At 41.5% G+C, this 27,760-nt stretch overlaps 3 protein-coding genes and 1 long non-coding RNA gene across 39 annotated transcripts in view; 3 read left to right on the top strand and 1 right to left on the bottom strand.

Moving 5' to 3' along the window:
- PAM (peptidylglycine alpha-amidating monooxygenase) overlaps window positions 1–832 on the top strand; it is a 183,908-nt gene extending 183,076 nt beyond the window's left edge. For all 12 annotated transcript variants that reach the window (XM_072992490.2, XM_020794415.3, XM_020794414.3 and 9 more), the window contains one exon: window positions 5–832. In XM_072992490.2, the coding sequence (XP_072848591.2) occupies window positions 5–189 (185 nt within the window). In that variant the 3' untranslated portion in view covers window positions 190–832. The remainder of the gene's footprint in view (window positions 1–4) is intronic.
- A 159-nt stretch (window positions 833–991) lies between these two features.
- On the top strand, window positions 992–6,227 carry LOC144587025 (uncharacterized). Its single transcript, XR_013542166.1, has 2 exons — window positions 992–4,373; window positions 6,173–6,227. It is a non-coding gene; the product is annotated as an uncharacterized LOC144587025 (long non-coding RNA).
- A 3,587-nt stretch (window positions 6,228–9,814) lies between these two features.
- GIN1 (gypsy retrotransposon integrase 1) lies at window positions 9,815–26,854 on the bottom strand. Of its 9 annotated transcripts, none has more exons than XM_020794405.3 (8): window positions 26,480–26,854; window positions 19,812–19,955; window positions 18,114–18,307; window positions 16,490–16,795; window positions 14,799–14,984; window positions 14,511–14,681; window positions 13,204–13,492; window positions 9,815–11,861 (listed from the first exon to the last, which is right to left on the bottom strand). In XM_020794405.3, the coding sequence occupies exons 2-8, from the start codon at window positions 19,948–19,950 to the stop codon at window positions 11,584–11,586; spliced, it is 1,563 nt and encodes a 520-aa protein (XP_020650064.3). In that variant the 5' UTR covers window positions 19,951–19,955; window positions 26,480–26,854; the 3' UTR covers window positions 9,815–11,583. The 9 variants fall into 9 exon arrangements, with proteins under 9 accessions (XP_020650064.3, XP_020650065.3, XP_078242404.1 ...); XM_020794406.3 differs by having other exon boundaries at window positions 19,812–19,952; window positions 26,480–26,741; XM_078386278.1 differs by lacking the exon at window positions 26,480–26,854 and adding an exon at window positions 25,139–25,779.
- PPIP5K2 (diphosphoinositol pentakisphosphate kinase 2) overlaps window positions 24,993–27,760 on the top strand; it is a 91,337-nt gene continuing 88,569 nt past the window's right edge. For 16 of the 17 annotated variants that reach the window (XM_020794398.3, XM_078386266.1, XM_020794396.3 and 13 more), the window contains exon 1: window positions 25,848–25,986. The gene's annotated coding sequence lies outside the window, so the exon portion shown is untranslated. Of the gene's footprint in view, window positions 25,131–25,847; window positions 25,987–27,760 lie in introns of those variants that run through there. The other variant, XM_020794388.3, reaches the window with a different exon arrangement.

Genomic DNA, 27,760 nt, shown 5'->3' with positions numbered 1-27,760 from the left:
ACAGGAAAAGGTGGTGGAGGACTTAACCTTGGGAATTTCTTTGCAAGCCGCACAGGCTACAGTCGAAAAGGGTTTGACCGACTTAGTACTGAAGGGAGCGACCAAGAAAAAGATGAGGATGATGTCACAGATTCAGAGGAGGAAGATTCTGTTCCACAGCCTCCAGCGATTCCCCCGTCTTCTTCCTGAAACTGGCCTTCGATTTCTACATTGTATGATTCTACAAAGATTGCCAGATCTAGCACGTTTTAAGATTTTATGTATTTAATTGTAAACTGTACTAGTCCTTTGTGAGGCTGTACACAATTCTTTTTCTTTCTTTTCCCCAGCCCCTTTTGTTTCAGTTTAATTTGGAGGCGTTAATATTTCATATCAGTGCCATTGTCTCATGTGAACCTTTTAATAAAGCAAAACAATCCCATTTATTTGCAGAAATAATTTTAAAGTAGTGGTGTTTGCTCATGTCACTTTGGGACCTTCTCTATATTTGTAAATAAGTCCCAGTCTGCTATAAGAATTTTTTTCTCCAGTTTCCAGATTTTCTTTTGTGCCTTTTTCACTTTCAATGCCCTTAACGTATCACAGAACAGAGAAAATAGAGTGCCACGAAGAAAAGAAGCTGCTAAAACCCCCTATTTTTTAACAAAGGAATCACTAGCATTCTGTTGCTTTGAGGGGAAAGATTTTAAGAGTCTCTATTTAAAACAGTTTTTCTTCTTCCTCCACACTTTGTGTGTTCCCAGGATGTCTTATTTTTAGATGGTTACACTGTTAGAACACTATTTTCGGAAGCTGAATGTAATTTGTGTAATAAAGTGTTCGCAGAGCATTAGCTATCAGAGTGTACTTTGCAATTTTTACATTTGGAGAGGGGGAGGGGGGGTCTTTGTATGTAACGTTTGTAAACAATACCTCAGTGAGTAGCTTGCAAAGTTTTATCACGGCTTTCTACCAGCAAGAGGAGAAGAGGGGAAAGACAACCAAAGTACTATTTTGTATGAAAGTTAGCAGATGTTTTATTACATTGCATTTGTTTGGGGATTTTTTTTTTTTAAAAGCAAACCAAAAATCTGAAAACCAAATTTGCATTACATGTGTAAGTTCATGTTCATTTTTTTAAAAAAAGGAAAAATTTGGCCTGTATATCCCAACTTCAGGGTGTGTGCACAAATAAAACATTGTCAGAGCTAAGAGGAAACCTGTGTCTCAGCTTGCATAAAACTAATTATATTTCTTTACTCCCCCCACCGTCATACAGTACAGTCCTTACAGTAAGAATATATAGTTTCAATAATTAGTATTTATAAAGTGCTTTAGAGCAGACATTCTCAGTGGGGGCCATGTGACCCCCTGGGGAGGGCTGGTACATCTAAAGGGGGGCAGATACTGGAAAAATGTGAGAAGTTTCTGAAATATATATGTGTTGTATCCTTGTTTGAGAAGTTGCCCTGGAACCTTGGAAGAGCTCCTAAAAGGGCAGTGGCCAAAAAAAGGTTGAGAATGGCTGATCTAGAGTGTTCAAATCACTTTATATGTAAAAATTCCATTACAGTTCGACCCTATAAATTTAATTTTGGTGGACTGCAGATGTGCTTAAGTTTTACAGGTAACAGTTTACTCAGATATGACCTAGTGAAATCATAGCACATACACCCTTGGAAATTCACAATACAGTCCTGTATAGTTTTGAGATCCAGTGTGGTGTAATGGAGGGAGTGTCAGATTAGGACTCAGGAAAACTGGGTTCAAATCCTTGCTCAGCTCCAGAAACCACCGGGGTAGTGGTAAAAAGGGTAAAATAACTCCTTATATCTAGCACATTAAAAATTCTATTAGGGTTTTTGTAAGTTGGTGGCACATAACACAGACCTACTTAGAAGTCCACCTTGCGGTGTGCAACAACACTTGTGTCTTGGCACATCGCTACAGAAGTGTAATCTCTTAGAACAGCCTAATTTACAGAAGCCTGGGAGTTTCACGTATCCATCGTTGGACCCTGAGGGCCTGATATGCTTGTCTCTGGACTTGGTGGAGGCACACTCACTCCCATGATCCCTGTCTCATTTTTCTCTTTCCCTTCTGCCTTCTAATGGCAGTTTTGTCGTGTGTGTTTTAATGAGTGTACTGGCCCTCAAAACATGTCAAAATAGAGGGAACTGGGAGATTTGTTTGTGGCCACCAAGTGTCTTATTTTCCTCTAAAGTTCCTGCAGAGTGTTGGAGGGCAAGGGTGCTGAGGGAGCTACGTGTTGACCCCTGAGGCGATGCGTGTTGTTCGCAAACCACATACTGTGGTTTGCCACCCTGTGTTAGCTAAGCCCTAGACATTATGTAACTATAGCAACTGGGTCCTAGCTGAAGAATGTAAAGTCAACTGACATATCTAAGTTGTCATTGTCATGTTTTACCAACCAAATGCAATTTGATGAATAAAAAGACAGGCTTTCCTATTACAGTGAGCTGCTTTCTTGGAATAACCATTTTTGCAAAGACAGGCACCAGGAACCAGCTGCTGTAGCTGTCACAGGCAAACTGCTCTAGCTGTAGAAAGGGGGGTGAAGATGCCTTTCTTAATTTGCTAGGATTACAGTGTTATTGTTGACTAAGAAAACCTTTCAAATGGGAAAAGATGTAATGTTTGTGTTTCTGCATTCCTCCTGAAGTAGAAAAAAGCACTCAAGAAGGCTGTGTATTATGTACCCATAGAAAGCAGCATTCTAAAACTGGAAGTCATGCAAGCTACTTAAATTCACTGGGGAGTAAATTCATTTTTAAAAGCTAGCAAGCCTCTTTTTTTAAAAGGAAAACAGGGAAACATGTTTTAGACTAGGCATCCTTCAGTCTCAAGAGACTATGGTAAGGTGCTCTGTATGGAGGACTTGGAACAGCGTCTAGTGTGGCTGAGAAAGCCAATTCGAGAGTGACAATCCCTTCCACACTGAAGACAAATACAATCTGTACCCTGTCCAGCTCCCTGGTTTTGCTGCTTTCAGGACTGCCTCTTTGCCTCGGCCTGCTGGACAAGGGTCTCTTCAAATTGGGAGAGGCCGTGATGCATTTTTTTCCCCTTATAGTTTCAGAATGTTGTGGGTTGAAAGACAGAAAGAACAGAGTTGTCAGAGTGCTGAACTAGTAGTTCAGATCTCCAGCCTTGATTCACAAGAGTAAACTAAAATACCGTAGCTGGTACTAGTGGAGGAGTGAGCCACTGCACTACTAATGAGAATTCCCCAACACAATTCTGTGTCATTTTACAATGGAACTCTCCCAGTGGTGCCTGTGGGAGTTCTTTCGTAGCAAGAAGCCCATACAACAGAGACTGTTCTGACTTGGCAGAGGCACAGGTGGGACAAAATGTTAATACCTTCATTTGTTAAATGAACTCCTACTATGATTCACAGCACTGCATAGTTTTAGGAACTAGCAGCTGCTCTTATACACCTTGAATGAAGAGCAGGGGAAATCTTAATAACCACCTAAAATGAAGAGAGTCAAATGACTTCTCCCTGTCTCTTCCAGACTGTGATGTGCTAGGAGGTGAAAGGAGCTACCAGATGTTCCATCTCTCATATTTCATAATTATGTGGCCTCAATTCCAACTGATGACAACCCTTTCCAGGGATTCCTAGGTAAAAAAAATATCCGGATGTAGCTCCTTCTAGTGGCACTCCAGTACCATACAATTTGTTCACACTGCACAGGCTGGGTCATCTTCCAAGAAGCATGGTGGAGAACTGAAGTTGAACTTTTGGCTCCACAGCCAGATATCTAACTCACTAAGATATCCAGCCAGCCCAACAATAAAAAACAACAATCACTCTGAGTTAAGGAATTTCAGAGCAAGTAGGGAGTGCTCTGTTTCCTGCTTTCCACTTCCATGTTGCCACTTCCAAGTAGCCCTTCCACATGCAAACTCTTCTGTTAGAGCCAATTGCCATTTGAACTCCAGGGTCCCGGAGGCATGAGCAATTTTCAGCTCTAGATAAATACGAAATTCATAGCTTGCCTCTATGCTATTCAGTCTGGCTACATAATGACTGGAAATGCCACCCATTTTTAATACGCTTCAATTAGTTTAGGAAGTACTTCAGCTCACTAGCCAGCTTTGCATATGTAACTCAGCTTCCCTGTTTGTATATTTGTTGGGGTTCTAGAAGGCAAGGTGTACAGGGCAGAGAGGCGAAATGGATGTGCGTACTGCAGGCAGAACTTGGGAAAAAAACACAAACAGTTGTAAATTACATGGGAATTACATCCTCAAGGGTGGAATGGATTTGAGATCTCCAACAGTTATGATTTCCCCAAATACTGTGAATGCACAGGACCAGTTTCCAAATAAACATTGATCTGCAGCAATTATATCAATGAACATAGGTTTGTTTGTTTTTTTAATTTTTTAATTTTATTTTCAAAACTATTGGGTAATGGGGAAGGAATACAAAAGGCAAAGGGCAGTGGGGGGGGGATGGAAAAAGGGTTTTGAGAATAAGAAAACATCAAATGCATAATCATTCAATCTTACATATCAAGTATATAAACATCTAATCTATTCATGTTCCAATAAAGGTTCATCTTTCTTCTTCTTTTTCTTCTTCTTCTTTTGACTATTTTGTCTATGTATTAACCTCTTTAGCTTTCAACTTATACGTGTAATACAGCTTAAATCTATGTTATTCCCACAGCATCAGAACACCAAGGCCAGTTGTGAAATATATCCCCTCTTTCACCCTCCTTTTTTCTTGAGAATGCACTCAACAGACCCAAAATAATATAAATCCTGCTCTCCCCTCCCCTTTCCTCCCTGTGCTTGTTTTGTTTCTGCGACTCTTTTTTCTTCCATATTTTAAAAGGGGAAACAATATCATTCAAAGTTTGCTTTTCAACCTCAATCGCTACATCTCTCACTGGGTGGTCCTCCATCCCTTGTATATTATCTGATATCTTCATCAATACAGCCGGTTCTGAGATCTCTTTTTGGTGTAATTTAACCTCTGCTACCTTCCCTCCCCTAGAGCCTCCAATCACGTCTTCCATCTGGTCAATATAATAATTTACCTGCATAAATTTTTGCAACAGTGACATCTGAAAAGAAGTTTTCCAGTCTAGCCACCGATCTGTATTTTTCTCAGGGGGAGGTTCCATTTTGTTTCCACTATTTTCACTTAAAATTCCCTCTCCCCTTTACCCCAGTACACATCCAATATTTCTAATATTTCACCTTACAAGTATACCATATTAGCAATAAGATAGCAGGTACATTCAAGTAAGAGATGGAATCTAAAACATAAATATCTCAAGTGTCTTTGTAGTCGCTAATATCTTCAGACCGGTTGCTTCTTTTTTTCCCCTTCTTTCCTCTTCTCCAAGTTTGTTTTAACCTTCACCCGGCAAGACTCTATTATTAGAATGTCATTTGTGAAGATCCCAGTTCAGTTCAAACCACATAGCCCCCAGTTCACAGCTCACAGTCCGTTTCTTCCTTTTACTTCCAAAGACTTCCTTCTCCTCCCCCGAACAGGGAGATCCAGCAGAGTCCCGGCAATATATTATTCACGGAAAGCAGAGTCCCACACAGTCTAAAAATATATGACCACAGAGGAAAAGGGATCCAAAGTGAACAGTTTGCAACAGAATTTATTTTTTCAAGGCCCGTCAGTTGATTCTTCAAGAGTTATTTTTCCTCCTTTAATGGAGACACGAGCTATTTCTGCCTGGCTGTTCCTTTCGAAATAACCCAACCTTCAGCTTGGGTAAAGCTGGAATGCTAGGAATGCCGCTCCTTATCTCATTTGGTCATAAATTTACACACAATCACTTGTTCTTCATTTAATGAGGTTTTTCATAGAACAAGGGCTTCCACTTACTTTGATGTATACTTTCGCCGTGCTTCTGTTTTCTTATTCTCGGCGAACGGAGCTGTCTTTGGCTAGTTGCCAAAAATGGCGCCCATCTTCGTCTGTGCTGATGTGAATTTCCAGAAGAAAGACAAATCGAGTTGCTGCCCAATCTTCTAACTTCTGTGGCTCACCAGCTGCAGAAGGGTCTCTCCTGACTCTTCCTTGCCCCCCCCATTTCTGGAAGGGTCCCAGACCGAAGTGGTTCTAGCTTTCCCCGGGAGCTATTCCCGAGAGCTGCTAGCCTCACCAAGACGAAGCTCCTCCCAATGAACATAGGTTTGTTGATCAGTAAACTGACATTTTTAAAATATTTTGTCAACAAACTGTATTTTTTTTAAAAAAAAGGTAGGGGAGATAATTATTGTGAAATTTATTTTGTAACAAAATGTAATTTTCCCCACCATTATTAAGAATTTCTGCTGGAATTCAAACCAAGATGGAGCCAATGGGATGTCGGAAAGGTATGGAACTAAAGTAACATGTTCTTAATCTTTGTGCTTCCACTTTGAAACAAGTGGAACCTCCGCCCCCACCCACCCCCCAAAAAGGGGATTTAAAGAAAATAGAAAATTCCATAAAGAAAAAGTCAGTTTATGCAAAAGCTAGCAAAAGAGCATTTTCCAGGTTAGTTACAAAATTGTAATGAAGCAAAGAATCCATGAAAAATATAAAACCACTAAAAACAGCAAAAGTCCCCAAAATCCAAGAAAACAAGGAAAACCTGGTTAGGTAGGCAAAAAGGCAGGTGCCTCCCCTCTAATCCAAAAAGATAATCCATAAGGAAAAGCAAAATGAAGAAAATAGTCCAAATAAGTGTAAAAGTCCAAAGTCCATCATTATCCTGTAAAACGAAAAGTCCTGTAAAAGAAATATCCTATTCTATTAATTTTACTACTGCTAATAATGACATCTCTCTCTAAAAACTAATCCATGTTGTTCTCATCCTCTAATCAAACTAATCCATATTGTACTGATCCTCGTTCTCATCTCCTCACTGTGTTGTCCATAGGCAAAAGTTCCTTTTTCAAGCTTAGCTGGCATATCCCTTATCTTCCTCTTCTCACGGTGTCATCCAATCACGGTACGACGTCTGGTAAACCGTCCTTCTTTATCTCCTGTCCTTCTGCTCCATTCCTTTCCCATGGGTAGTCCTCTCTGCCCCAATCCTTTCCCATGGGTAACAGGTGTTATTTGGGTTAGCCATCTGCAATACGCCACAACAAAGTCCATCTATCTTATCGTGGAATGTTCTTCTCAGGCCTTCAGAAGAGCATTCTCCCATCCTCCTACTAGCAGATACTTTGTCAGCATTGCAGAAATCATCCATGCAGAGAACCAATATGGAATCCCTCTTACATTGTTCACTACTACATAACCCATCTTCAGTACAAGATCGCAACCAAATATCCCATCTCATGACAGTGCTCTGCTTCCCACCTGATACCCAGCCAAAATCCCTTCTATTAGAAGTAAAATTTACATCATGCATCGGGAGGATCTTCAGTTCTCCTAGGAGTTTGTCATGGAAAAGTCCCTGCAGATCTAAAAATCCCAGGGACTAGGCTGATCTACAATCTCTTTTCAAGGGGAGGACAGTACATCTGTAGTGCATATGCTGGCTCACAAAGCATAATTTTTTCATGCTGCAGCTCAATTAGGTATTTCATCCAACCTGGAAGAAATCATTCACCCCATTTAGGACTATTATTATTCAAAACAGTCTCACATTTCCCAGTGTGCCTGTCTCGTCCTGAATGTTGAACCAAACTGTAGGTGGCAAATATATTAATCTGGCCCCTCATCAGCAAAATACAGTAAAGCCTACTAGCATCGTCCAAAATCATTCTGGCATACAACCACATCAGAGAGTCCTTTAAAATATGAGTTTTATTACATTTTTATTTTACAAATTCATTTTAGCGATCTCATCAGTAAAGCATTCTGTGTATTGATGCCACACTACACAGCAGGCTTGTGACAGCCTTAGACATGCTGAAACAACTTGTAGAGAGCACAAGTGATAAAAAAATATTATATTACGATATCCACCATCTTTATTTAAAAGGTCTCTCTTTGAGATGCCACGTATTCTTTTGATTCTGGTCAGAGATATGTGAAATCCATGATACTTGCATACCCTATAAGATTAAGGTTAAATGATCACATAAAGTATACAGTTTCCTTGGAATACTCAAGAATCATGTACATCTATAACGAACGCATGACTAGGAATAACATTCTAGCTGCTGACATTTCTGCATGTTGGCCCATTCAGCACTACTGTCTCTTAGCTACTTTTTGTAAATTGCTATCAGAGAACCAGAAAGAACAACTAGCTCAGTAATTTCTAGTCACTGATCCGTGTGCTCATCTCCTCATAATCTATGGCAGCATTATGTTTCAGATCATTAAAAGGTTTCACACATGGCAGCTTCTGTGTGATTTTGTAACACAGACATAAAGAACTTTAGAGGCAGGCACTCCAATATATATATTAATATGAGTCGTGGGCTTTCTCTGTGGAATGAACTACATCCTGATCTTCCAGTAGGGATAAGAAGGGATTGTTATGACAGATTCTTCTAAAGAGGTTCTGATTTAGTGCAGTCAGGCATTCTCACATATGTTTGTTTGCATCCTTAGGGAAACAGCCTTCCCCCACCTCCCCAGCCAATCCTGTTTTCTGTGTGGCAGCTTTACGGTACATGTAAAATCATCTGACTTGGTATTATTCTGCTTTCATCTCCACACTGGTAAGGGATAAGACTGATGGAGTGGGGAAAACGGTCAAATTGTTCCTTGGCCTCTGGAATGAGCAGGCACAGCAACAGAATCTGGCTGTCCCTGACTTCCATAATGAACTGCTCTAAGTTTCTAGCCTCTGCACATTTCCAGAATACATGAGGAATATTTCATACCACACCTGACTTTGTAACAAAGCTTGTTGTAGGTAACCTGAACACAATTGGTTGGTCAAAACTATCTGTGTTTGTTCTCACTTAAGTGCGCTCCTGCAGCTGAAGTAAGTGCCTGACACCTAGTGGTTACAAGAGTAAGGAATAATGTCTAATACTGTCTACAGTGTTTTATATTCAAATTCAACATATAAGAATTCACAGATAACAAAAACAGTATTTTGCACTTGAACATGGAGTAGCTATGACAATATGTATGTAAACAACGGCTAACTGAAAATGACTGTAATGTCATAACTATGATGCAATAACCTATACTGATTGTTATTTCTTGCTGGTTATTGCTTTCCTTAAGAGTAACCTACAACCCTTCAATATGGGTCCTTTTTAATATATAAATAGTGGGGCTAAGGTTGGTCTGGCTTCACATTCAAAAATTACACCTCTCATGTTACAGCAATAGTTAATATATTTAACTTGTTCCCCCTCAGATTATCTCCCAGGACAATCTAGTAATAAATGTAGAAACCTGTAGAAGACTCAGGCAAGAGCAGCGAATCCTCTGTTTTCAGCTCTCCATGCCACACATTCCTGTAACATACACTAACATTTTGTTGCAGATCCCTCACCCCTTTTATCTTTATATTAATGTGATCCTAAAAGTCTGTGAATTCCTGATTTCGTGTGTTCTAATCCAGCTATAATCTTGTTTGCTGAAAGGCCAACAGGCAAGAATTTTCTGTATGGTGTATTATACTCCAAGTTTGCTTTAAGGAGGATATTGCTATCAAACAGAAATAAGTTGTTCTGCATGAAATGCTATTTACCACACAGCTTGTGAAATTACTGAATGAAAAATGGAGACAGGTCAGTGGCTTTCCTGAAGCTTACAATTTGCTCCTTAAGCTTCTGTAGAACAGCTAGGAAAGCTATCTCCATCCAAATTTTAAATGTTGATTCAAATTGAAAATGCCTAACAAACCAATAATGTTTACTCAAAACCTTTAAGTATTTATTTATGTATTTATTTATTTATTTGATTTATACCCCGCCTATCTGGCCCACCAGACCACTCTAGGCAGCTTCCAATATAAAATCAGATAATAAAAACATAGGCAAATACATAATAATCAAACAACAGCAGTAAAATAAAGAAGGAAAAGTAAGAGAGAAATCAAGAATTGGCTGGATTAAAGTAATTTAATAAGTAATCAAAAACCCAGTAACGGTGACTGGCCACCCTTTGTCTACACAGAAAAAGACAATGCATTCTACTTTTATGCAACAAGCTTCCATACTCCATCATGGGACATGGCTTGAATCCAGATCCTCAGACTAAAACCTCTGGACAGGATATATGAACTACCCTGATTCACACCCTGCCTGCTTAACGTTTACAATACTTCTTAATCTTTGCAGTGGCCCTGCTGTTTTACTGTTACAGTGGCCCAGTAACAGCATTACTCACCCTTGTTTTGGAATTATTTAAATTCTCTACCAGATGGCACAAATCACCCAGTAAATCACTTCGTTATGAACACAAAATAGAACTGTATTTAATGGAACTGTATTGAAACTGAAGATGAAATTTGCATGTTCAAAATATCATAGAATGATGGAATTGGAATGGGCTTATAATGCCATCGAGTCTGATGTCCTGCTCAGTGCAGGAATCTAAATCAAAATAAATCTGATAAGATGGTTGGCTAATTTTCTCTTCAATGTCTCCAGTGTTGGGGAGCTTATAACCTCCTGAGGTAATTGGTTCTGTTGGCAACCTGCTCTAACAATTAAGTTTTCCTGATATTCAGCCTAAATCTGGCTTACTGTAGCTTGAGCCCATTATTATATGTCCTGTAATCTAGGATGATTGAGAACAGATCCTGTCCCTCCTTTGTCTGACTAATTTCAAGTCTCTCTCCCCCCCAGCCCCGTCTTTTTTTCTCAAGGCATGTACCTCTCATCCTAATTTTACAAGACCTCTGTAAGAACCACCTGTCCTTTGCTCACCAACCCACTGGGTGACAAGGAAGAAGTGGGAAGAAGGAAAAGAGTAGCCCTTTTGAGGTTCTGGAAAACTGCTGTTTATTGCTGTAGGTCTTCTCTCAGCCTTGGGAGATCCCCTGCACCACTCTTTCTATCAGACCAGAAGGGAGAGTGACTCCAACTAAAAAGCAAGATTCAGTTTTATTATTTTATTATTGTTTACAATTGGAATTACTCATGCATGTTCTCAATAATTTTCCTTAACTAGTAGAGTATGTGGCCTCTTTGAAATTGCTAGTTTGTCAGTCTAAGAGTTATCTGCTCCTACATTAGGAATACAAGAAGGGCTCATTAACTTCTGTAAGATACTAGCTAACATCAACCATAGTTTTTCTGGGTTTTGACATAGCAATGACCTGCAATTAACAACAACAAAAAAATGGAAATAAAAGCTTCCAGTTTCCTTCCTGTGGCTGCATGGAGGAAAGAGCCCGAGGCTCACTGTTGCTCAACCATATCATACTCAATTATTCTTTAACATTACTTGCAGACACACCCAGCCTAAATCCAATTGCAGGTTAAACTGAAACAAAGTGATATAGCCAACAGTTGGCTTCCATTCAGCAACCGAGTCAAACACGCTACTCTACCAGGACCAGCAGTCACATCTAAGTCCTTCAGTCCAATGTTTAGTTCTTGGCAAAGGTAACAAACACAGCAGAGCCCTTTACATGGCATTGACAAATCTGGTGCCATTTACTCCTATTTAAGCTTACTGCACTTGACTCAAGTAGCCTCTGTCTTATTCTGGAGAGCCCAGTAAGGTGCAGACCACTGCTTTGAGTTTGTGGCAATGGAGTCAGTGGGGTGTGTATCTATAAATTCCAGCTGTGCATTATTTTTGGATAAAACAAGATCCCTTTCCAGCCCGGCATCCTCAGGGGCAGGAGGAGATTGTCCATTTGCAAAGAACGTGTCTTCTAAGCTTTGCTTCATAGCAGTTTCAGGTGAAGCAATATAGTCATGGTCAATCGCATGGGCACTTTGCCAAATGTGACTGCTACCTGTAATAGGCAAAAACATCTTGATTAATGGTTGTTTTATGCTATACCTGAACATGAAGCAAATGTAACATTTCAGTGATCTACCTTCACTTAGGCAGATGGGCATGTCAAATGCCTGATAAAATCACGCAACTCTGAATGGAAAGGAAGAACAACACAGTTGTACCAGCGCAGGGATTCTTCTATTCATGTAACACTTTATGACAGGGACATCATATAAATATTAGTTAACAGAATCCAGGATGGCTGTCCTCTTGCACCAAGTGTGCGGCTTCAGGAGGGATGCTCAAGGAGCAGCGCAGGGAAGAAGCAGACAACCGCCTAGCCAGTCAATCAGCCAAATCAATCCTGGCAATCAATGAGGTGACAGGTGTTGCAGACAGATCACCCTCACATCCATATACAAAAACTAGATTTTCTTGTGAGAAGTTTACCTGAAAAACTGGACAAGAGACTGTTAACTGTGGTGCTTTGTACCAAAATCCTCTCTAAAAATAGACATTTTTTTGGTATCACAATTGAGACTCTTAAACTGTGTAGCATGCGCTTGGCTCTTTCTGTCTTTCTAAATATCATGCCTGGTGACTCAGCAGAGGGTTAGAGGAAATGGAAGAGCACTGACTGAAATGGAGTAGCTTAGCCTGACACTATGTGGGAGACAAAAATTAAATATTTCTATTAATAAAAAGCCAGAATTGTTTACTGATGTCATAAAGACATTCATCCTCTAAAAAAGGAAATGGAATATTTTAGACTATAGGCTCAGTACATGTGCTTTAGAAAATACTAGAGATATTCCACTATTTGTTATTATCATTGGTTGCATTAAGCAGAATTATTTGAGACAGCAAATGGGGAGTAAGGAAGTCCTCATTTTGCTTTTGACCACTGAACTCCCTGACACAAAATACAATGCAAAAATTTCCTATTCTATTCTTTTCTTAGTAGACATCCCTCTCTAAACAAAACACTGCTCCTTGTGCGTCCCTCCCAAAGCTGCACACTCAGTGGAAGACGACAACCATCCTGGACTCTGTTAACTATTGTACTCATGCCCACTGCAAATCAACACTGGAATGTTTTCAAGCTTTTCCCAAACCTAGCTTCTCTCTCAATTCATGTCATGGATGCCTTTCAAAAGGCAGCACACAATCTGTATAGTTGCTGGAGGAGGGGAGAACATGGGACCTCAATTTTATAAGGCAGGAAAACTTAGGTTTCTCAATATCACTGCATAAGCACAAGACTAGGAAACACCAAACTCTATGTTTGGTTTTGTTGGCTCTTTGCTTGTAGTCCTTTAACAAAAGGGAAACTCGTGAGAATAGCAAATAAGTCTCACCTTGTTCTTGAGATCCTCTAATATATGGTTTAAGATGTGCTATTTTAATAGGCCTTTTCAGTCTTGAGCCTGCGACATCTCTTAATATTGCACAGCCATTATCAGTGATGTAGTCTATAATACAAGGACCAATCCATTCAGCGTGAAAAGAACCATCTTTCCACCAATTTTTCCTTTGTCTGAGAACTTCATGGCCAACTTTAAGAAGATATGGGTTCCACTGCTTTGGCTTCTTCCTAATGTGGCGCTTACTTCCCTTCTGTAGCTTAACATGCATTTTCTTCATATCCTAAGAAGAAAGATTGTTAGATATTTATTTATTTGCCAACTTTGTCCCCATAGGGGACCCAAGTGCTCACAACAGATAAAATAAATTTAATAACACTACATAAATATTACATTAAAAAGCAGTTAAACATACATTAAGATTTTTAAAAATCAAGTATAAAAACGATTGAAAAACAATTATAAATTGGTTAAGTTAAAAAGTTAAAAAACCTGCATTCCTGAGGTAATTTACTATGTAAAGGCCTGCCTAAAGAGGAAGGTCTTTACTTGATGATGGAAGGGCAAGACAGGAGGAGTCAATCTGCTTTCTTGGGTCTGTGCATTCCAAAACCTGGGAGCAGCCACTGAGAAGGCCATCTCTTGGATCCTCACCAAACTTGGAAAAGTACTGGAACTGAGAGAAGAGCCTTCCCAGAAGATCTTAAAAGCCAAGAAGGCTCTCATGAGTTTATTCAGTACAATCCTTCAAATAACCTGGACCCAAGCCGTATGTTCATAACCTTGATATTGTAGAACTCTGTAGTGCTCACCAATACCTGGGGAGGTGCCTCCCCAGCCCCTGATAGTGAACGTCATTCATTCATGATGTTTTGATCAAAAGACCATGTTCTACATTTTATAACCCATGAAATCAGCTGTATAACTGCACACAGAACTGTATACTTTTTGTGACAATCTGGGGTATATATTCGTAAGCAACAGATAATGTTTTTTCATCTTCCTATTTTCCAAATGAAACAGTCTGAATAGAGTTCATCTTGCTCTAACTACTATATTGTAAGCTTTTATTTTTGTGCAGCAAAATTGCTCTGTATAGCTTTGGAAGCTTGGGGGAGCCTAATCGCAATAAAATACTTTATCTACTTTTGGAAAATATATTCATTCTCCATCTGTAGCTCTGGAAGCTGACTTTATGAATGCATGACAAACTCATGTTGAAACACTTAATATGCATCATTCATATATACTCCCACCCGCAACAGAATTATCTGAATCTTGAGCAAAGAGGAGAGATTCACCTGGCAACTGGACCTTGTACTTTCCTGCCCTGCTTTATTGGCTTGTTTTACTGCAGTCACAATCCGAGCAAAGAGGCAGTCGTTTTTCCTTTCCTGAACCACACCTGAAGGTGAAGGCATGTATGGGTTTCGTTGAAACAACTCAAAATATGGTGTGTTTTGGTCCTTTTTCTATTTAAATTGGATGAGAAAGGAACAAGTCAAATATTTTTTTTATTTCTGACACAATGATACAAAAGAATACGCAGCTTCAATTCACACAAGAAATGCTTTGTGGTCTATACGTACTGAATGGAACAAGTTGAAAGCATATGCAATAGCTTCTAAATGGTCGTCCCAATCTTTTGTGTTCTCTGTGCAGTATTTGAGGAGGAAAGTTCTGATTCTCTCACCAATGTCATATTCATGGTCACTTTCAGGATACGGCATTATTAATTCCTTCATCCCAAGGAATTCAAACAGCTCACCATTGATCTTTAAAAATGTAATAAAAACTTCTTAAAAAGAAATAACTCCTTGTTTATCTGACAACCTGAAACTAGTGTCTGTAAAATCCATGCAAACCCACATAGATAAATTTGTGTATTGAGAGATTACAGGACCGAAGGTATGTACTCTCCTTATGCAAAAAAACAAATGAATTGATAAGTCCATCCTTTAAAACAGATGCATGGAATTGCCTAAGGCAAATCACACTATGTCAGTCTCTAGAAGAATAACATAAATCTAATTTGCATATAGATGATGCAAAAGAAGATGGCTAAATAGTTAAACATATTTGAAATAAGTATAAGCTTAGGTTCTAATACTTAAGGCAACCAAACGCTTACTGAGGGTGTTGCTGGATGCAATGTAACTGCTATTTGGCAAGCAGTAATGGCTGCTGATGTTTCCATCCCATGGAAAGCTCCACAGGAGCTGATGCCCCACTAATAGTGTTCATCCCACTGGCAGTGGTAAGGAAGGCCGGGTGTTCTGGGGAAAAAGCACAACCAAAAACCCACAAGAGCCCAAGTGTCTCGCTATCCCACTGTGCCTCCAAAAGTAGTCCTTGGATCTATTCCAGATCTGAAGCTGGTATTAATTAATCCCCTCAGTAAATTCTGGCTCCATTATCTACAACAGTATGTTATGCACACAATTATCTGTAATTAAAGTTGCATTTCTGTTCACAGTGATGCCGACAACTATTAAAGCTTATGCTATACTAATAATATATGGAAGAAGACGCACGTAAATTTGTATTATAACTACTGTAACCAAACAGACCTAGTTATTTATGCAGAAGATAATGACTAAGGCCAGCATCCTATTGAGCTTTGAGTGGAAAGGCTTACTGGCACAGTGACAGGGGAACATGCTACTTGCACAAGCATTGCAATTAACAAGTTCTTTCAGAAACAGAACAATCCTTCTGTTCAGACAAAGCTCACAGAATACCAGCTTAAGTGGTTACACCTATTTAACAAGGAAATCATGTCTCATACACTTCTTGGAGTAACATGAATGATTTTTAAGAATTAGGGTTTTGTATCACCGTCTTGCAAGTTTTGAGATACAAAATCAATCGTTGTCATTTTTAAACTTGAGACATGTGAAGAGTGTTCTATACCAGTGGTCTGCAACCTTTTCCGAACTGTGGACCAGATGGGGTGGGTGGGTGAGGCACCTATGTGTGCATGTGGGTGGGCAGGGCACCTGTGTGCGTGCGCGCGGGTGGATGGGGCACTCGTGTGAGTGTGGGTTGGAGGGCGGGGTTCACCCGTGCGTGCATGTGTGGGGGCCATGTGAGAGGGGGCGGGAGATCTGTCTCCGCAGCCCAGCCCTGCCAAGGCCATGGTCTGGTACCAGGCCACGGACCAGGGGTTGGGGATCCCAGTTCTATACAATACACTAATAGTAGCAGCTGTATCTTCATCCCCCTCCCCTCAATGAAAAATGATCAAGCCTGCTTTTCCTCATCAACATTTTCCCCATACCTGATGAACAAACTCCTCTCCCTGAGGTATAGCTATTTTCTGAGGTAGGCCGTAAGAGAACGATACATGGACAACTGCCTTAGCAACTTCAGCAGCTGAAACATCATGCAATGGCAAAATCACAGCCCATTTAGTGAAGACATCTGTCAGGAGGATCACATACATGTGGTTTTTGTTGGTGGCACCAAAAGGACCCAGTAGGTCTAAGTTAAGTATAGTCCATGGGTCCACTGCCTTAATAGCATGGAATCTGGGGGGCACAATAGCTATATTTTTTCCAACTTGACAGTGCTGGCAAGCATTGACCTGGAAGGGGAAAAATGAAAATACGTGTTAATATTAACCCCCTTCACACTATTTTTGCTAAAAAGTTATTTCGATATTCATTGTAGTTCCATTCTTAACATAGATGAACCACATTGAAACCTGAGTGCCTGGAAGCTATAAATATCAAACAAATCTTCTATAGTAAGAGAAAAGAAAAACTCACAGACAAAAAAGGCATGCAACTTAACTTGATTTTTTTTCATTGATCTAGTTGTGAAGCTTTCATTTATCTATTTAAAAGCCTTAAAGAACTAACACAGCTGCTGAAAATTAGAACCACCAGACTTTCTGTAGCATATATTATCTTGATGTCATATCAAGCCATGCTAACTAGCACAAAGCAATTGTTTGTCAGCTAATCAAGACATGGTACTATGGTCTATCAAGTTATTCTGAAGTATCAAGTTGCAGATAATATGCATCCCATAAACAAATAATCATGAACAATATTAGAAAGATAATCCCAGCATGAAACACAAGTACTTTTAAAGAATCACAGAGATCTAAGAGTGGAACACTGTACTTTTGTTTATACCTCACTATGTTAAGATGGCTCAGAATAGATAAGCTTTTACTACAAAAGTAAATCATAGTTTGTTAAAGTAACTCCTCTGCTACTGGGCTCTAAGGATGAAACTGGTCTTGATCACAGCCCAATGCAACAGTAACCCAAAGTAATGCTGCTGGAAGGGTCAAGGAAAAGAGAGTGAAATTAAAATGCAAGGACTACCAAAATGCATTTGTTTTGTATCTTTCCTCAAGCAGTACATAGTAACCTTAAATAAAATAATGTTCATCTATGACTACCCGCACCTGCAGGCATAATTAGCCTCTGTCATAATAAATAAAAAGCTTTCTTCATATGACTTTTGGTAAATGATCGAAGGGGCTGTAAAATACTTCATGGCATGTATTCTCTATGAGCAGTAAACTGAATTTAACAATAAACCAGTGCTTGGTGAAGATAGGCCTGGCATCCTGCTCTGAAAAAATATCATTATCAAGGCTGCAATATGGGAATCCATATTTTCTCCATGGTGATGCATCACACTTCTGGCTTTTATGCCAGTGCATCTGTCAGCACAAGACATTCTAACTATCGGACAATTTTAACCTGTTATGATGAGGAGACTGAAACTGCATCTCTAATGTTAAGATACTTAACTGTGAAACAGAAAAATCTCCAGTATGGTAAACAGCAGATCATGCAAAACAGATTTTTTTAAAAATCAGCCAATTGTTATCACTGGGAAAATTTCACAAATGTCAAAAAATAAGATGTCAGTGTGATTCATACCCACTGTTTGACATCATTGGTTACTGATGTCCAATAATACTGAGATTCCACCAGGGTCAGTGTCCTTGAGATGCCATGGTGTGTACCTGAATGGTTTTCATGGCAATTTTCTAACACTTTCCTCTTGTCTTCTTCCGAAAGAATTACCAAACGCATTTGTCTCTTGTCTTTTCCCACATAGAATAGCTTATTATCTGAAAGAGAGCAATTGGTGGATGGTGTTATTTCATGCCACTTGTGATAGTTTTGTTCAGTTGCTGTTTGAAATTATCCAAGAGTAGGTCTTAAAGTAGCTGCTCAAGAGAGGCAGAAAGTTCAACTTTGATGGTCAGTGCAGTTACTACTTTTCTGTATGGCTGAAAATATCTCAGCTTTTTCCCCCTATTGAAATGTACAGCTTCCATGACAAAGATTACAGCTTTGAATGGCACAGGATTCAGCTGGTTTCCTAAATCTGCATACTCCACATTCAACACTGTTGTGTTACTGCAGCAGCTTTCATATTTATATATCATATTCATATTTCATATTTAGAGGAAATATAATGCAGATAAATACATTAAGTCAATAAAATGCAACAGCACAAACCCTGCAATAAAATTTCAAAGGAGAGCAAAGATACAACCACGACCTCAAAAATAGGTTAGGATATGCAACTTTAAAAGTGTGTCTCATGGGCTGTATTCTGCCACTCAGGGATTTAAATTCAGCACCCCTATTCTCATAGGGATGTGGTGGCGCTGTGGGCTAAACCGCAGAAGCCTGTGCTGCAGGGTCAGAAGACCAAGCAGTCGTAAGATCGAATCTACGTGACGGAGTGAGCGCCCGTCACTTGTCCCAGCTCCTGCCAACCTAGTGGTTCGAAAGCATGCAAATGCGAGTAGATTAATAGGGACCACCTCGGTGGGAAGGTAACAGTGTTCCATGTCTAAGTCGCACTGGCCATGTGACCACGGAAGATTGTCTTTGGACAAAACGCTGGCTCTATGGCTTGCAAACGGGGATGAGCACCGCCCCCTAGAGTCGAACACGACTGGACAAAAATTGTCAAGGGGAACCTTTACCTTTACCCCTATTCTCATACCCACAAAAAAAATTACTACTGCTGCTGCTGCTGCTACTGTTACTATAATTATACTTAGAAGTCCCCTTGTGCCTATATAAAAAAGGGGGGCAATTCTGCCATATTGGGGAGAGCCCTCAGCACTCCTGCCCCTCCAGTCACACCCTCAAATTTTTAATAATCTTTGCCACTAGAGGATGAGAGGGGGCTTTCTGGGGAAAAACAAACAAACCCCAAAGGACAGTATCCTGGGTGGTTGAATGCAGACATCAAGTCCCCCTCCTGACTTTATTTTTTCAACACAACTGTGAGGCAGATCAGGCTGAGAGAGTGACTGGACCAAAGCTACCCAGTTACTTTTGTGGCTGAGTGAGGAATAGAACCAGAATCTCCCAAGCCCCAGTCTTGCTATTAATCCTTTCATCACACTGATTTTCATTACTATTTAGACTGTTAGATATTAATGAAGAATTCCTTTGTAGAACAAAATTAAGTTCAATTTTATTCTACAGGTGTATGGTGATGTATTTCTATTAGATCAAAAACCAAACAAGCCAAACATTGTTCAGCTCTGGTCCTTACTCAAAGCACAACATAGCACTCTGAATATCCAAAGCCGTTCTTTTATCCCTTACCTTTGAAAACAAACTTTTTGGCCGCTCTTCTTATTCCACTTCTTTCACTTGCTAATGTTGTCAGATGATAGCCACCTGTTTGTTTGTAATATGATATCTGTTTCAAATGAAGCTCTCCATTTTTGCCATTACGAACCATTGCTGCTAAGGATAAAACAAAGACTAGTTACATAAATCTATCCAAAGACACAGACTTAGAAAACTGACATAGGGTTCACAACTTTATACGTTATGGCTCAACATTTAACTACTCTCTATCCTTGAATTTGATTCAAGGGCATGTCCTTTTGCTACAGAACATTGGTGCCCACCTTGGGTAATCCAGGTGTTCTTGGTCTGCAATTCCCAGAAACCTTCACCACCAGCTATACTGGCCAAGGTTTCTGGGAGTTGCAGTCCAAGAGCACCTTGAGTTAACCAAGATTGGGAGCTACTGGTATACAGCAAGCACTTACTGTTTGGACAGTCACACTCAAAGGCAAATGGATCACATTGGTGGGATCAAACAGGTACTTTAGAAGCATTATATCATATGTATGTCACTTAAACACTGAGCACCACACAGATTCACCATTATGGATGAGAAATTGCCCAATGCTTTCAGAGATAGCCCTCTTAAAGTGAGGCTAGGATTTTTTTTTCTCCCCCACTAGCACTCCAACTTGCAAATACTGCATAAAACTCTGAAAAATGCAACAGCTGCTGTAAAACATACCAGGAAATAGTTCAATGTAATTGTTAAATAAACAGCATGCCGTGGTTTCCAGTTCACATTATTCTGTGCAGTATTTGCATCCATGGTGTTGTATAATGCTTGTTACATGTAGAGATTTATGAAATTTTACTAAAGGCTACAATACTTAGAAAGGGAACAGTCTGAGTAGCAGACAGCCTGCTTCCTGGTGAGGATTCTATAGCATAACTGCCCTCACCTCATTCACACAAACATACAACATAGGTCAGAACACTATTGGTGTTTGCATATGGTTGTGTAACTTCTAATAGCAAATAACTAATGAGGTGTGCATGTTTCAATCATCTGCTTAGTTATGTACCTAACCAAGGCTGTGCCCTGGCACATAATCAATTAGCCTTGACAAACTACACAAACCTTACACCAGTGGTTCTTAACCTTGGGTTACCCAGGTGTTTTTGGACTGCAACTCCCAGAAGCCTTCACCACCAGCTGTGCTGGCTGGGGTTTCTGGGAGTTGCAGTTCAAAAGAACCTGGGTAACCCAAGGTTAAGAACCACTGCCTTACGCAAACACCAACAGGATTTTGGCCATTTTATTTATAATCCTACTGCATTTTCCCACTGCTTCGTCCACCTGTCCTTTTCACCATTATCACCATCACCCAAAATGAAAAGGGGGAGGTGGGAGGGAAGCTGCACTATTCGTTTTGTTACTGCTGAAAGCCCTTTAGCCACCAGTTTCCTCAAATTCACTAAATTTTCGGTTATAAACAATCTTGAAACCCATGTTTCTGGATCCCTGTTTAATGCCTGAACAGTAAATTGCAGCAGTACAAAACACTGCTGGCTGATCTTCCACCAAATATTGTAGTAATTGTGCTAAAGCTTGTTGCTCTTTAGTGCCTAGAAAGCAACAAATTCCAGTATTTTGGCACATAATATATCTAGCAATGGGCACGAATCTCAATACGGAGATTCGTGCTGGTTCAGAAGCGTGGCACCATAGGCCACATGTTCTCTGCCCCACTTACCAGCCAGTGCACACTCCTCTCCTCCACCTCTTCAGCGGTCCCTGGCAAGGAGGCGGATCAGGGAAGTCCGGGTGCTCCTGCCGGGGATAGGCTGAACAGCCAAAGGGAAGGAGTGTGCTCCAGCTGGCGAGTGGGCCATTGGCTGGGGAGGAGGCAGAAGAGAACACACAGCACCTGTGCTGCCACACTTACGAACCAGCAGAAACCTCCAAACCAAGGTTCATGCCCATCTCTAATCACGCCCTGTTCTATGTGACTATCAGTGTCTATGAGACACTATGCTGAATCTGAAGTAAGACACAACATGGTAAAAGAAAGCAAAGCTTAAGTAGTATAGTCCTTTTATCTTTTAGCATATGCAAGGAAACCCTCCACATAAAATTTATGGTGATTTTACAACTGCAGTTCTTTACTGAACAACTGCAACATGAAATGACAACCTGCCTACAGAAGTAACTATCAAACTCAAGGAAAAAATGCATTTCAATTACATCAGAAATCTCCAGTATAACATTGTTCAACTGAAACTGATATTGAACTCCAAGATATGCCAGAATGATGCTATGAAGTGGTAAAATATTAACACATAAGAATGCAGTGCAATCAACTACCAGTGTCTTCATTTCTTCTAAACCACAGAAAAGCCAGCATGCTGAAATGAAATTAATTCTGAAATATTTTAAGGGAGATATCTCAGTCAAGTATTTGCTAAGGTGTACAAATAAGTTATAGGTATATTTTATGAATGGCAGGAAAATTAGTTACTTTTCTCATTCTATTCTGTCTCTCACATAATTAAGGCTTTTCATAGTTGCAAAGCCTTCATTATATTATGTAAAGAAAATGCTACTCTAATGATTAAGAACTTAGAAGTGCTCATAATTAAAATGTGAATTGCTGTATAGAATATTGCTAAGCTGGCTAAGAACCAAAATTGGAGAAGCATATTGGTTTTTAACAGCTAAGAATAAAGTGCTAAATAACACAAATTTTCTTATTTCCTCTGTTTTCCTGTGTTACTTTGATAGGTGACAATTATTTCATTTTCATTCCAATTATTTCTTACTAGCTAATTAATTTCTATTTCACACTTAGTTATGCATGTTCTGATCTTGTAATAGCACATCACACACTATTAAAAATCCGCACCCTTCGTATACCACATTTTACAGGTTAAATTCTAATTTCATTTTATGATGTACATAGTAACCACTTTGGCTTCAATTTTTAAAAATGAAATATAGGGCCAATGCACATAATCTTTAAGACCTCAATAATGGAATAACAACAGAACTATTCAACTAAACAATAAATACAACTAAAATAGTGGAAAAGAAATCAGTGGAAAGCTCCTCCATAAGAGCCTCCTGCAGCTCAGTTTGCAGTCCTGTGTAGCCAACTCCTCTTTGTGGTCTTCAACCAGCTCCTCTACATCCTCCTCATTGACATCCAGACCCGTGCCTTCACCCATGGAGACAATGTCCCTCACCACCTGTGCATCGGTCACCTCAGTGCCAATGTCTGTGGCACATTCTGGCCACAATTTCCTCCAGGCTGAGTTCAAGGTCCAAGTTGTGACATCTTGCCAGGCCTTGTCAATGAGTCTGACGCTGTGGAGGACATTGAAATGTGACTTCCAGAACTCTTTCAGGGCCAAGGATGTCTCCTTGGTGATACTGAAAGACCTGGTGAAGAGCACCTTTGTGTAGAGCTTCTTGAAGTTGCTGATAACTTGCTGGTCCATGGGCTGCAGAAGAAGTGTGTTGGGAGGGAGAAACATGACCTTGAAGTCATACTCGTCATCAATGTCATCCACCAAGGGTGGGAGTGTGTGCCGGGGCGTTGTCCATCAGCAGAAGGCACCTTTCAGGAAGCCATTTGTCAGAAATATATTTTTTGACAGTGGGTGCAAACACTTCATAGACCCACTCCAGAAGCAGCTGTCGTGTCATCCAAGCTCTTGCGTTGGTCATCCACATGACAGGCAGTGTGGCCTTGTTAACTTTCTCTTGATGGAATGGGTGAGGAGTCTGGGAGTGGCACACCAGCAGAGGCTTGATCTTCAGATCGCTGGTGGTGCTGAAAGGGTCAATCTGTCCTTCATGGGTTTGTGGCCTAGCATTTTCTGTTCCTCCTGAATGATGAAGGTTCTGCTGGGCATCTTCTTCCAGAAGAGAGCTGTGGAGGTCATTTCACAGAGAGCCCTGTTTCATCACAGTTGAAAACTTGCTGGGGGAGGTATTCTTCTTCCTTGATGAATTTGACAAAGTCCAACTTGAGGGCTTCTGCAGCGGCATGGTCAGAACTTGCAGCCTCCCCATGTCTTAGAACGCTGTGGATGCCACTTCTCTTTTGGAAGTTTTGAACCCACCCCCTGCTGGCTTTGAATTCTTCTTGTGGTGCACTTCCAGAGGGTTTTCTTTCCATTAAATCACTCTGCAGCTTCTTGGCTTTCTCACGAATCATGGCTTCACTGATGCTTTCCCCTTTCAGCTGTTTCTCATCCATCCACACCAGTAAAAGTTTTTCCACCTCTTCAATCAGGGGTGTCCTGTTCTTTTTTAGGATTAGGACTCCTTTTGCCACATCAATTTCTTTCAACACATCTTTCTTCTTCAAAATGGTGGAGACAGTTGACTTCGGCATTTTGTATTCAGAGGCCAGATCAGTCACATGCATGCCATGGTCATACTTTTCGATGATGTCCTTCTTCACTTGAATGAAGATAGATGATCTCCTTCCCTCTGGTCTGCTTTTTCTTTGGAGCCATGAGTACAGTACACAAACCCCAGGAGCCAAAGAATTAAAAAAAACACATTCCAGCAGGGACTAAAAAGGCTATAGCTATAACTACACACACACACACACACACACACACACACACACACACACACAGTCCGGAGTCTCTCTCCAAACCCACACTCTCTAACCGTTGGGGCGAAGGAGCTACAGAGAAGCAGCCTCTTTGCTGACCAATGGTTAACTGAAGGACAAAAGGAGGGAAAGCAGTTCGAATTCCCCACCATGTTTCCAGTGGTATCTCAAAGTGCCCCTGGCAAGTTAAAGCAAAATTTTTGTGGCCAGAGCCGGTCGTAACTCGAATTGGTCGCAAGTCCAGACGTTCGTAAATCGAGGCGCCGCTGGCAAGCCACCACTGCACAGGCAGAACTCTCCTCCGGGCCCCTCTAACTCTGACCGCTCATGACGTTAAAAATACCCCGGAAATCCGGGGCTTCCGTTGAAGCAACGGGGTTTGAAGCGGGGGAGGCAGACCGTCCCTTTCCTCTAACCGGCCCCGCCCCCCCCCTCTTGCAACCACCGCAGGTGCCTTCAGCTGCGGCCCTCCGCCCCCTCCCTCACGCATGCGCACAACTCATCACCTAGACTTAATTCCCGAAGGCCGTGTTGATCGAGCGAGACGCCGGCTCTCCGGTTCCCGCCGCACCGTTTGCCTCGGGGAGACTGGCCTTCCTCCGGGAGAGAAGCAAGACCGCGAATGCCTTCGCCACTTTAAAAGGAGAAATACGGCCCCGCCGCCGCTCGAGACATTTCTGGGGCTTGCGGAAGTGACGACAGAGAAGGGCGGAAGCGTGTACGTACCATAGATATTGTAATAGTAGAGGGACGTATCCCTCTCTCTGTCTGGTTTCGTTACTAATTTCCATTTCATGCTGAAAGGATAAGAAGCACCTTAAAACTGAGTGTTGCCTTTCGGCTGGAAAGTGCCTATAATTTTCTGAAGCTGGATTTTCTTTTGTACAGATGAGGCTTCCGCTGGGAATCCCAAAACAGCCTCCACTGGACGGATGATGATGACTGTGGCAGACAAAACAATGTCACCGGCTGCAGTAATTTTATTTAACGCGCTTGTTAAATTTTATTTTAACAAGCCTGATAACATCACGACGCGCTTCTTCGCAGGGCTGATCTCTGGCAGCGGTGTCCTTCCCGGCCTGCAATACGGGGAAATTAGGGAATTGTATGGCCGTTAATTTTCTACCCCCCCCCCCCCCGTCATCACGGAATAAAACCTCGCGCGTGAACGTGGGATATTTGCTTCGGTTGAGGGAAGCGAAGGCAGGCTCTCCCTTCCCTTGTCAGACAGACACTTGCTTCTTTTGTTCTTCTGACCCGATTCCTGCCACGGCGCTCGGCCCTGTCTCGTTTCTCTGTGGGGGGAAAAAGAAGGGGGGGAGAGAAAGAGAGTGGCCTTGCCTGGCCACTCTTCGTTTTTCAGCCCAGGGTTTATGACCGCCCCTGTGAGGTCGAGTGTCGTCGGCATAAACAGTGGGGCGGAGGGAGGCCCGAGCGAGGAGGGGGCGTGGTGGCCACCACAGACAGCCTCGGCAGCGGCGCTCGTGGCATCGGCGGCACCTCCCTGCTTCTTTCTCAATGGGAAGGAAGTGAAGCAGTAACGGCGGTGGCCATGGTGAAAACGGTGGGCGCAGGTGAGGACTCTGTGTGTGCGTGTGCGTGTGCGTGTGCGTGTGTGTGAGAGAGAAAGCGTACTGCCGAGCCCCTTCAGCGTGCTTGCGGGCGGCCTAAAGCGCCCGAGCGGCGAACGCTCACCCTCTTCCGAAGGGCGCCAATGGAAAGCGGGCGGGGGGGGGGGGGTTGCCAGGCAGAAAACATGTTGCTGAGGGAGAGCGGTTAGGTTTTGAGGGGGGCCGGGGCGCCTGCCCCCTCCTTCCCCTCCCCTCCCCTCCCGCGCGCTTTTTCGGCGGCACGCGCTCCCTTCCGCCTCACCTTTCCCACCTGAGCTGCTTCGCCCCTCTTCCTCATCGCGCCCCCCTCCCATGGCCCTCATACAAAGGCGGGAAACGGCGGAGAAGGGAGCCTCGCCTTCCCCGGTGTTTGAAGACTTGGCTTTCTAAAACTATGGCCCGTTCACGCGCTCTTCTAGCTCCGGGCGGTGGCGTTTGATTTCGTGCGAAAGGATACCTTGTCTCCGCTTGTCTCGTCCGTCTTGCCTTATAGTTGAGCGCTTCGTGCCTCTTTCGACCCAGGTCCCTCGCTGGCAGTTGTCATCGCTCAGATCAGTGGGGTCGCGTTCACCTTCATGTGCCTAGATGTGTGGCTTTTCGTGTCGTTGTAGCTGTATATGCGGGTTTTTTTTAAAAAAAAAATCAGGAAACGAGGTGAATCGATCGCACGTGTTAATGGCTGCTGGAGAGCAGGAGAACTGCTGGCGCCGAAAGGTACTAAACGGGGGTTGCGCCGTTGGCAGCATCAGCTTGAGAAGATTCAAGGTCGTCATCCCCACGTTTTGCAACACACGTTGTCTGCAGTGATAGCCACCGTGCACGGGGAAGCCTTGCAATTGACCTTGCGCTGTGTGCAATACAGGCTTGGGCTATATCCCTATCATGTGGAGAAGGACAAAAAGAACCAAATCCTTATCTTTTCTTCTTTCCCTTTCCCCCAGCCAACTGCTTTTTGTATAAAGGTTTGAGAATACACAATAATCTAAGTCATTATTTTCTTTCTGTCATAGGTCGGTAGAAAATACCTTGAGCTTTTTCTGTTCAAACAAGTTGGTGGTGTTGTGATATTCAGATAATTTTTAACTTAAGCTGCAGAGTTTTGTTGCACAGTACTTTGTAGGAGCTATATGTGGTATCCACCAAAATTTTAAAAGTGAAAGTTAAATTCTGGTGCTTCAGACTTTTGTGTGGCTGCTCACTGCAGTGAATCTGGGTGAGATCCATTGATCCAAGTCTATAAGATTGTTGTTTCATAAAAGAGAGAAAAAAAGAAGACAGCTAATGGGCATGTGGTTGATTTATTATTTTAATTAAATCTTTAAAATATTTATATTCCACTTTTCTCCTGAAAAGGACCCAAGGTAGCTTACAGTGATAAAAAGAAGCAATGTTCAAAGTTGAAAGCAATAAATTACTACAATGTTTCAAAATACGTAAGAATATAATACTAAAACTAGTACAGTAGATTGAAACAGTACTAAAGCATATTAAAAGCAACATGACTGCAAGATGCTACATAGTTATACAAAAATCAAACTTTCTTGTAAGGACCACACAGCAGGCTGGTATAATGCAGTTAGACAAAGTAAAATGCTTGTAGCCTCATGCACTACTCTACTGTATTGGACCAAACTGTAAAATAAAGGTTGTGCTGCTGGATCCTTTACTTTCCAGTAGGTTCTATTTCTTTCAGGAGCTATTTATTGGTGGTAAGAAGGTTTAAGATTGTAGCCATATA

This window comes from Pogona vitticeps, chromosome 2 (assembly GCF_051106095.1).
Source record: "Pogona vitticeps strain Pit_001003342236 chromosome 2, PviZW2.1, whole genome shotgun sequence".
In the NCBI taxonomy this organism is placed as follows: Eukaryota; Metazoa; Chordata; class Lepidosauria; order Squamata; family Agamidae; genus Pogona; species Pogona vitticeps.
Note: the sequence above shows the minus strand (reverse complement) of the source record. Positions and strands in the feature narration are given on the sequence as shown.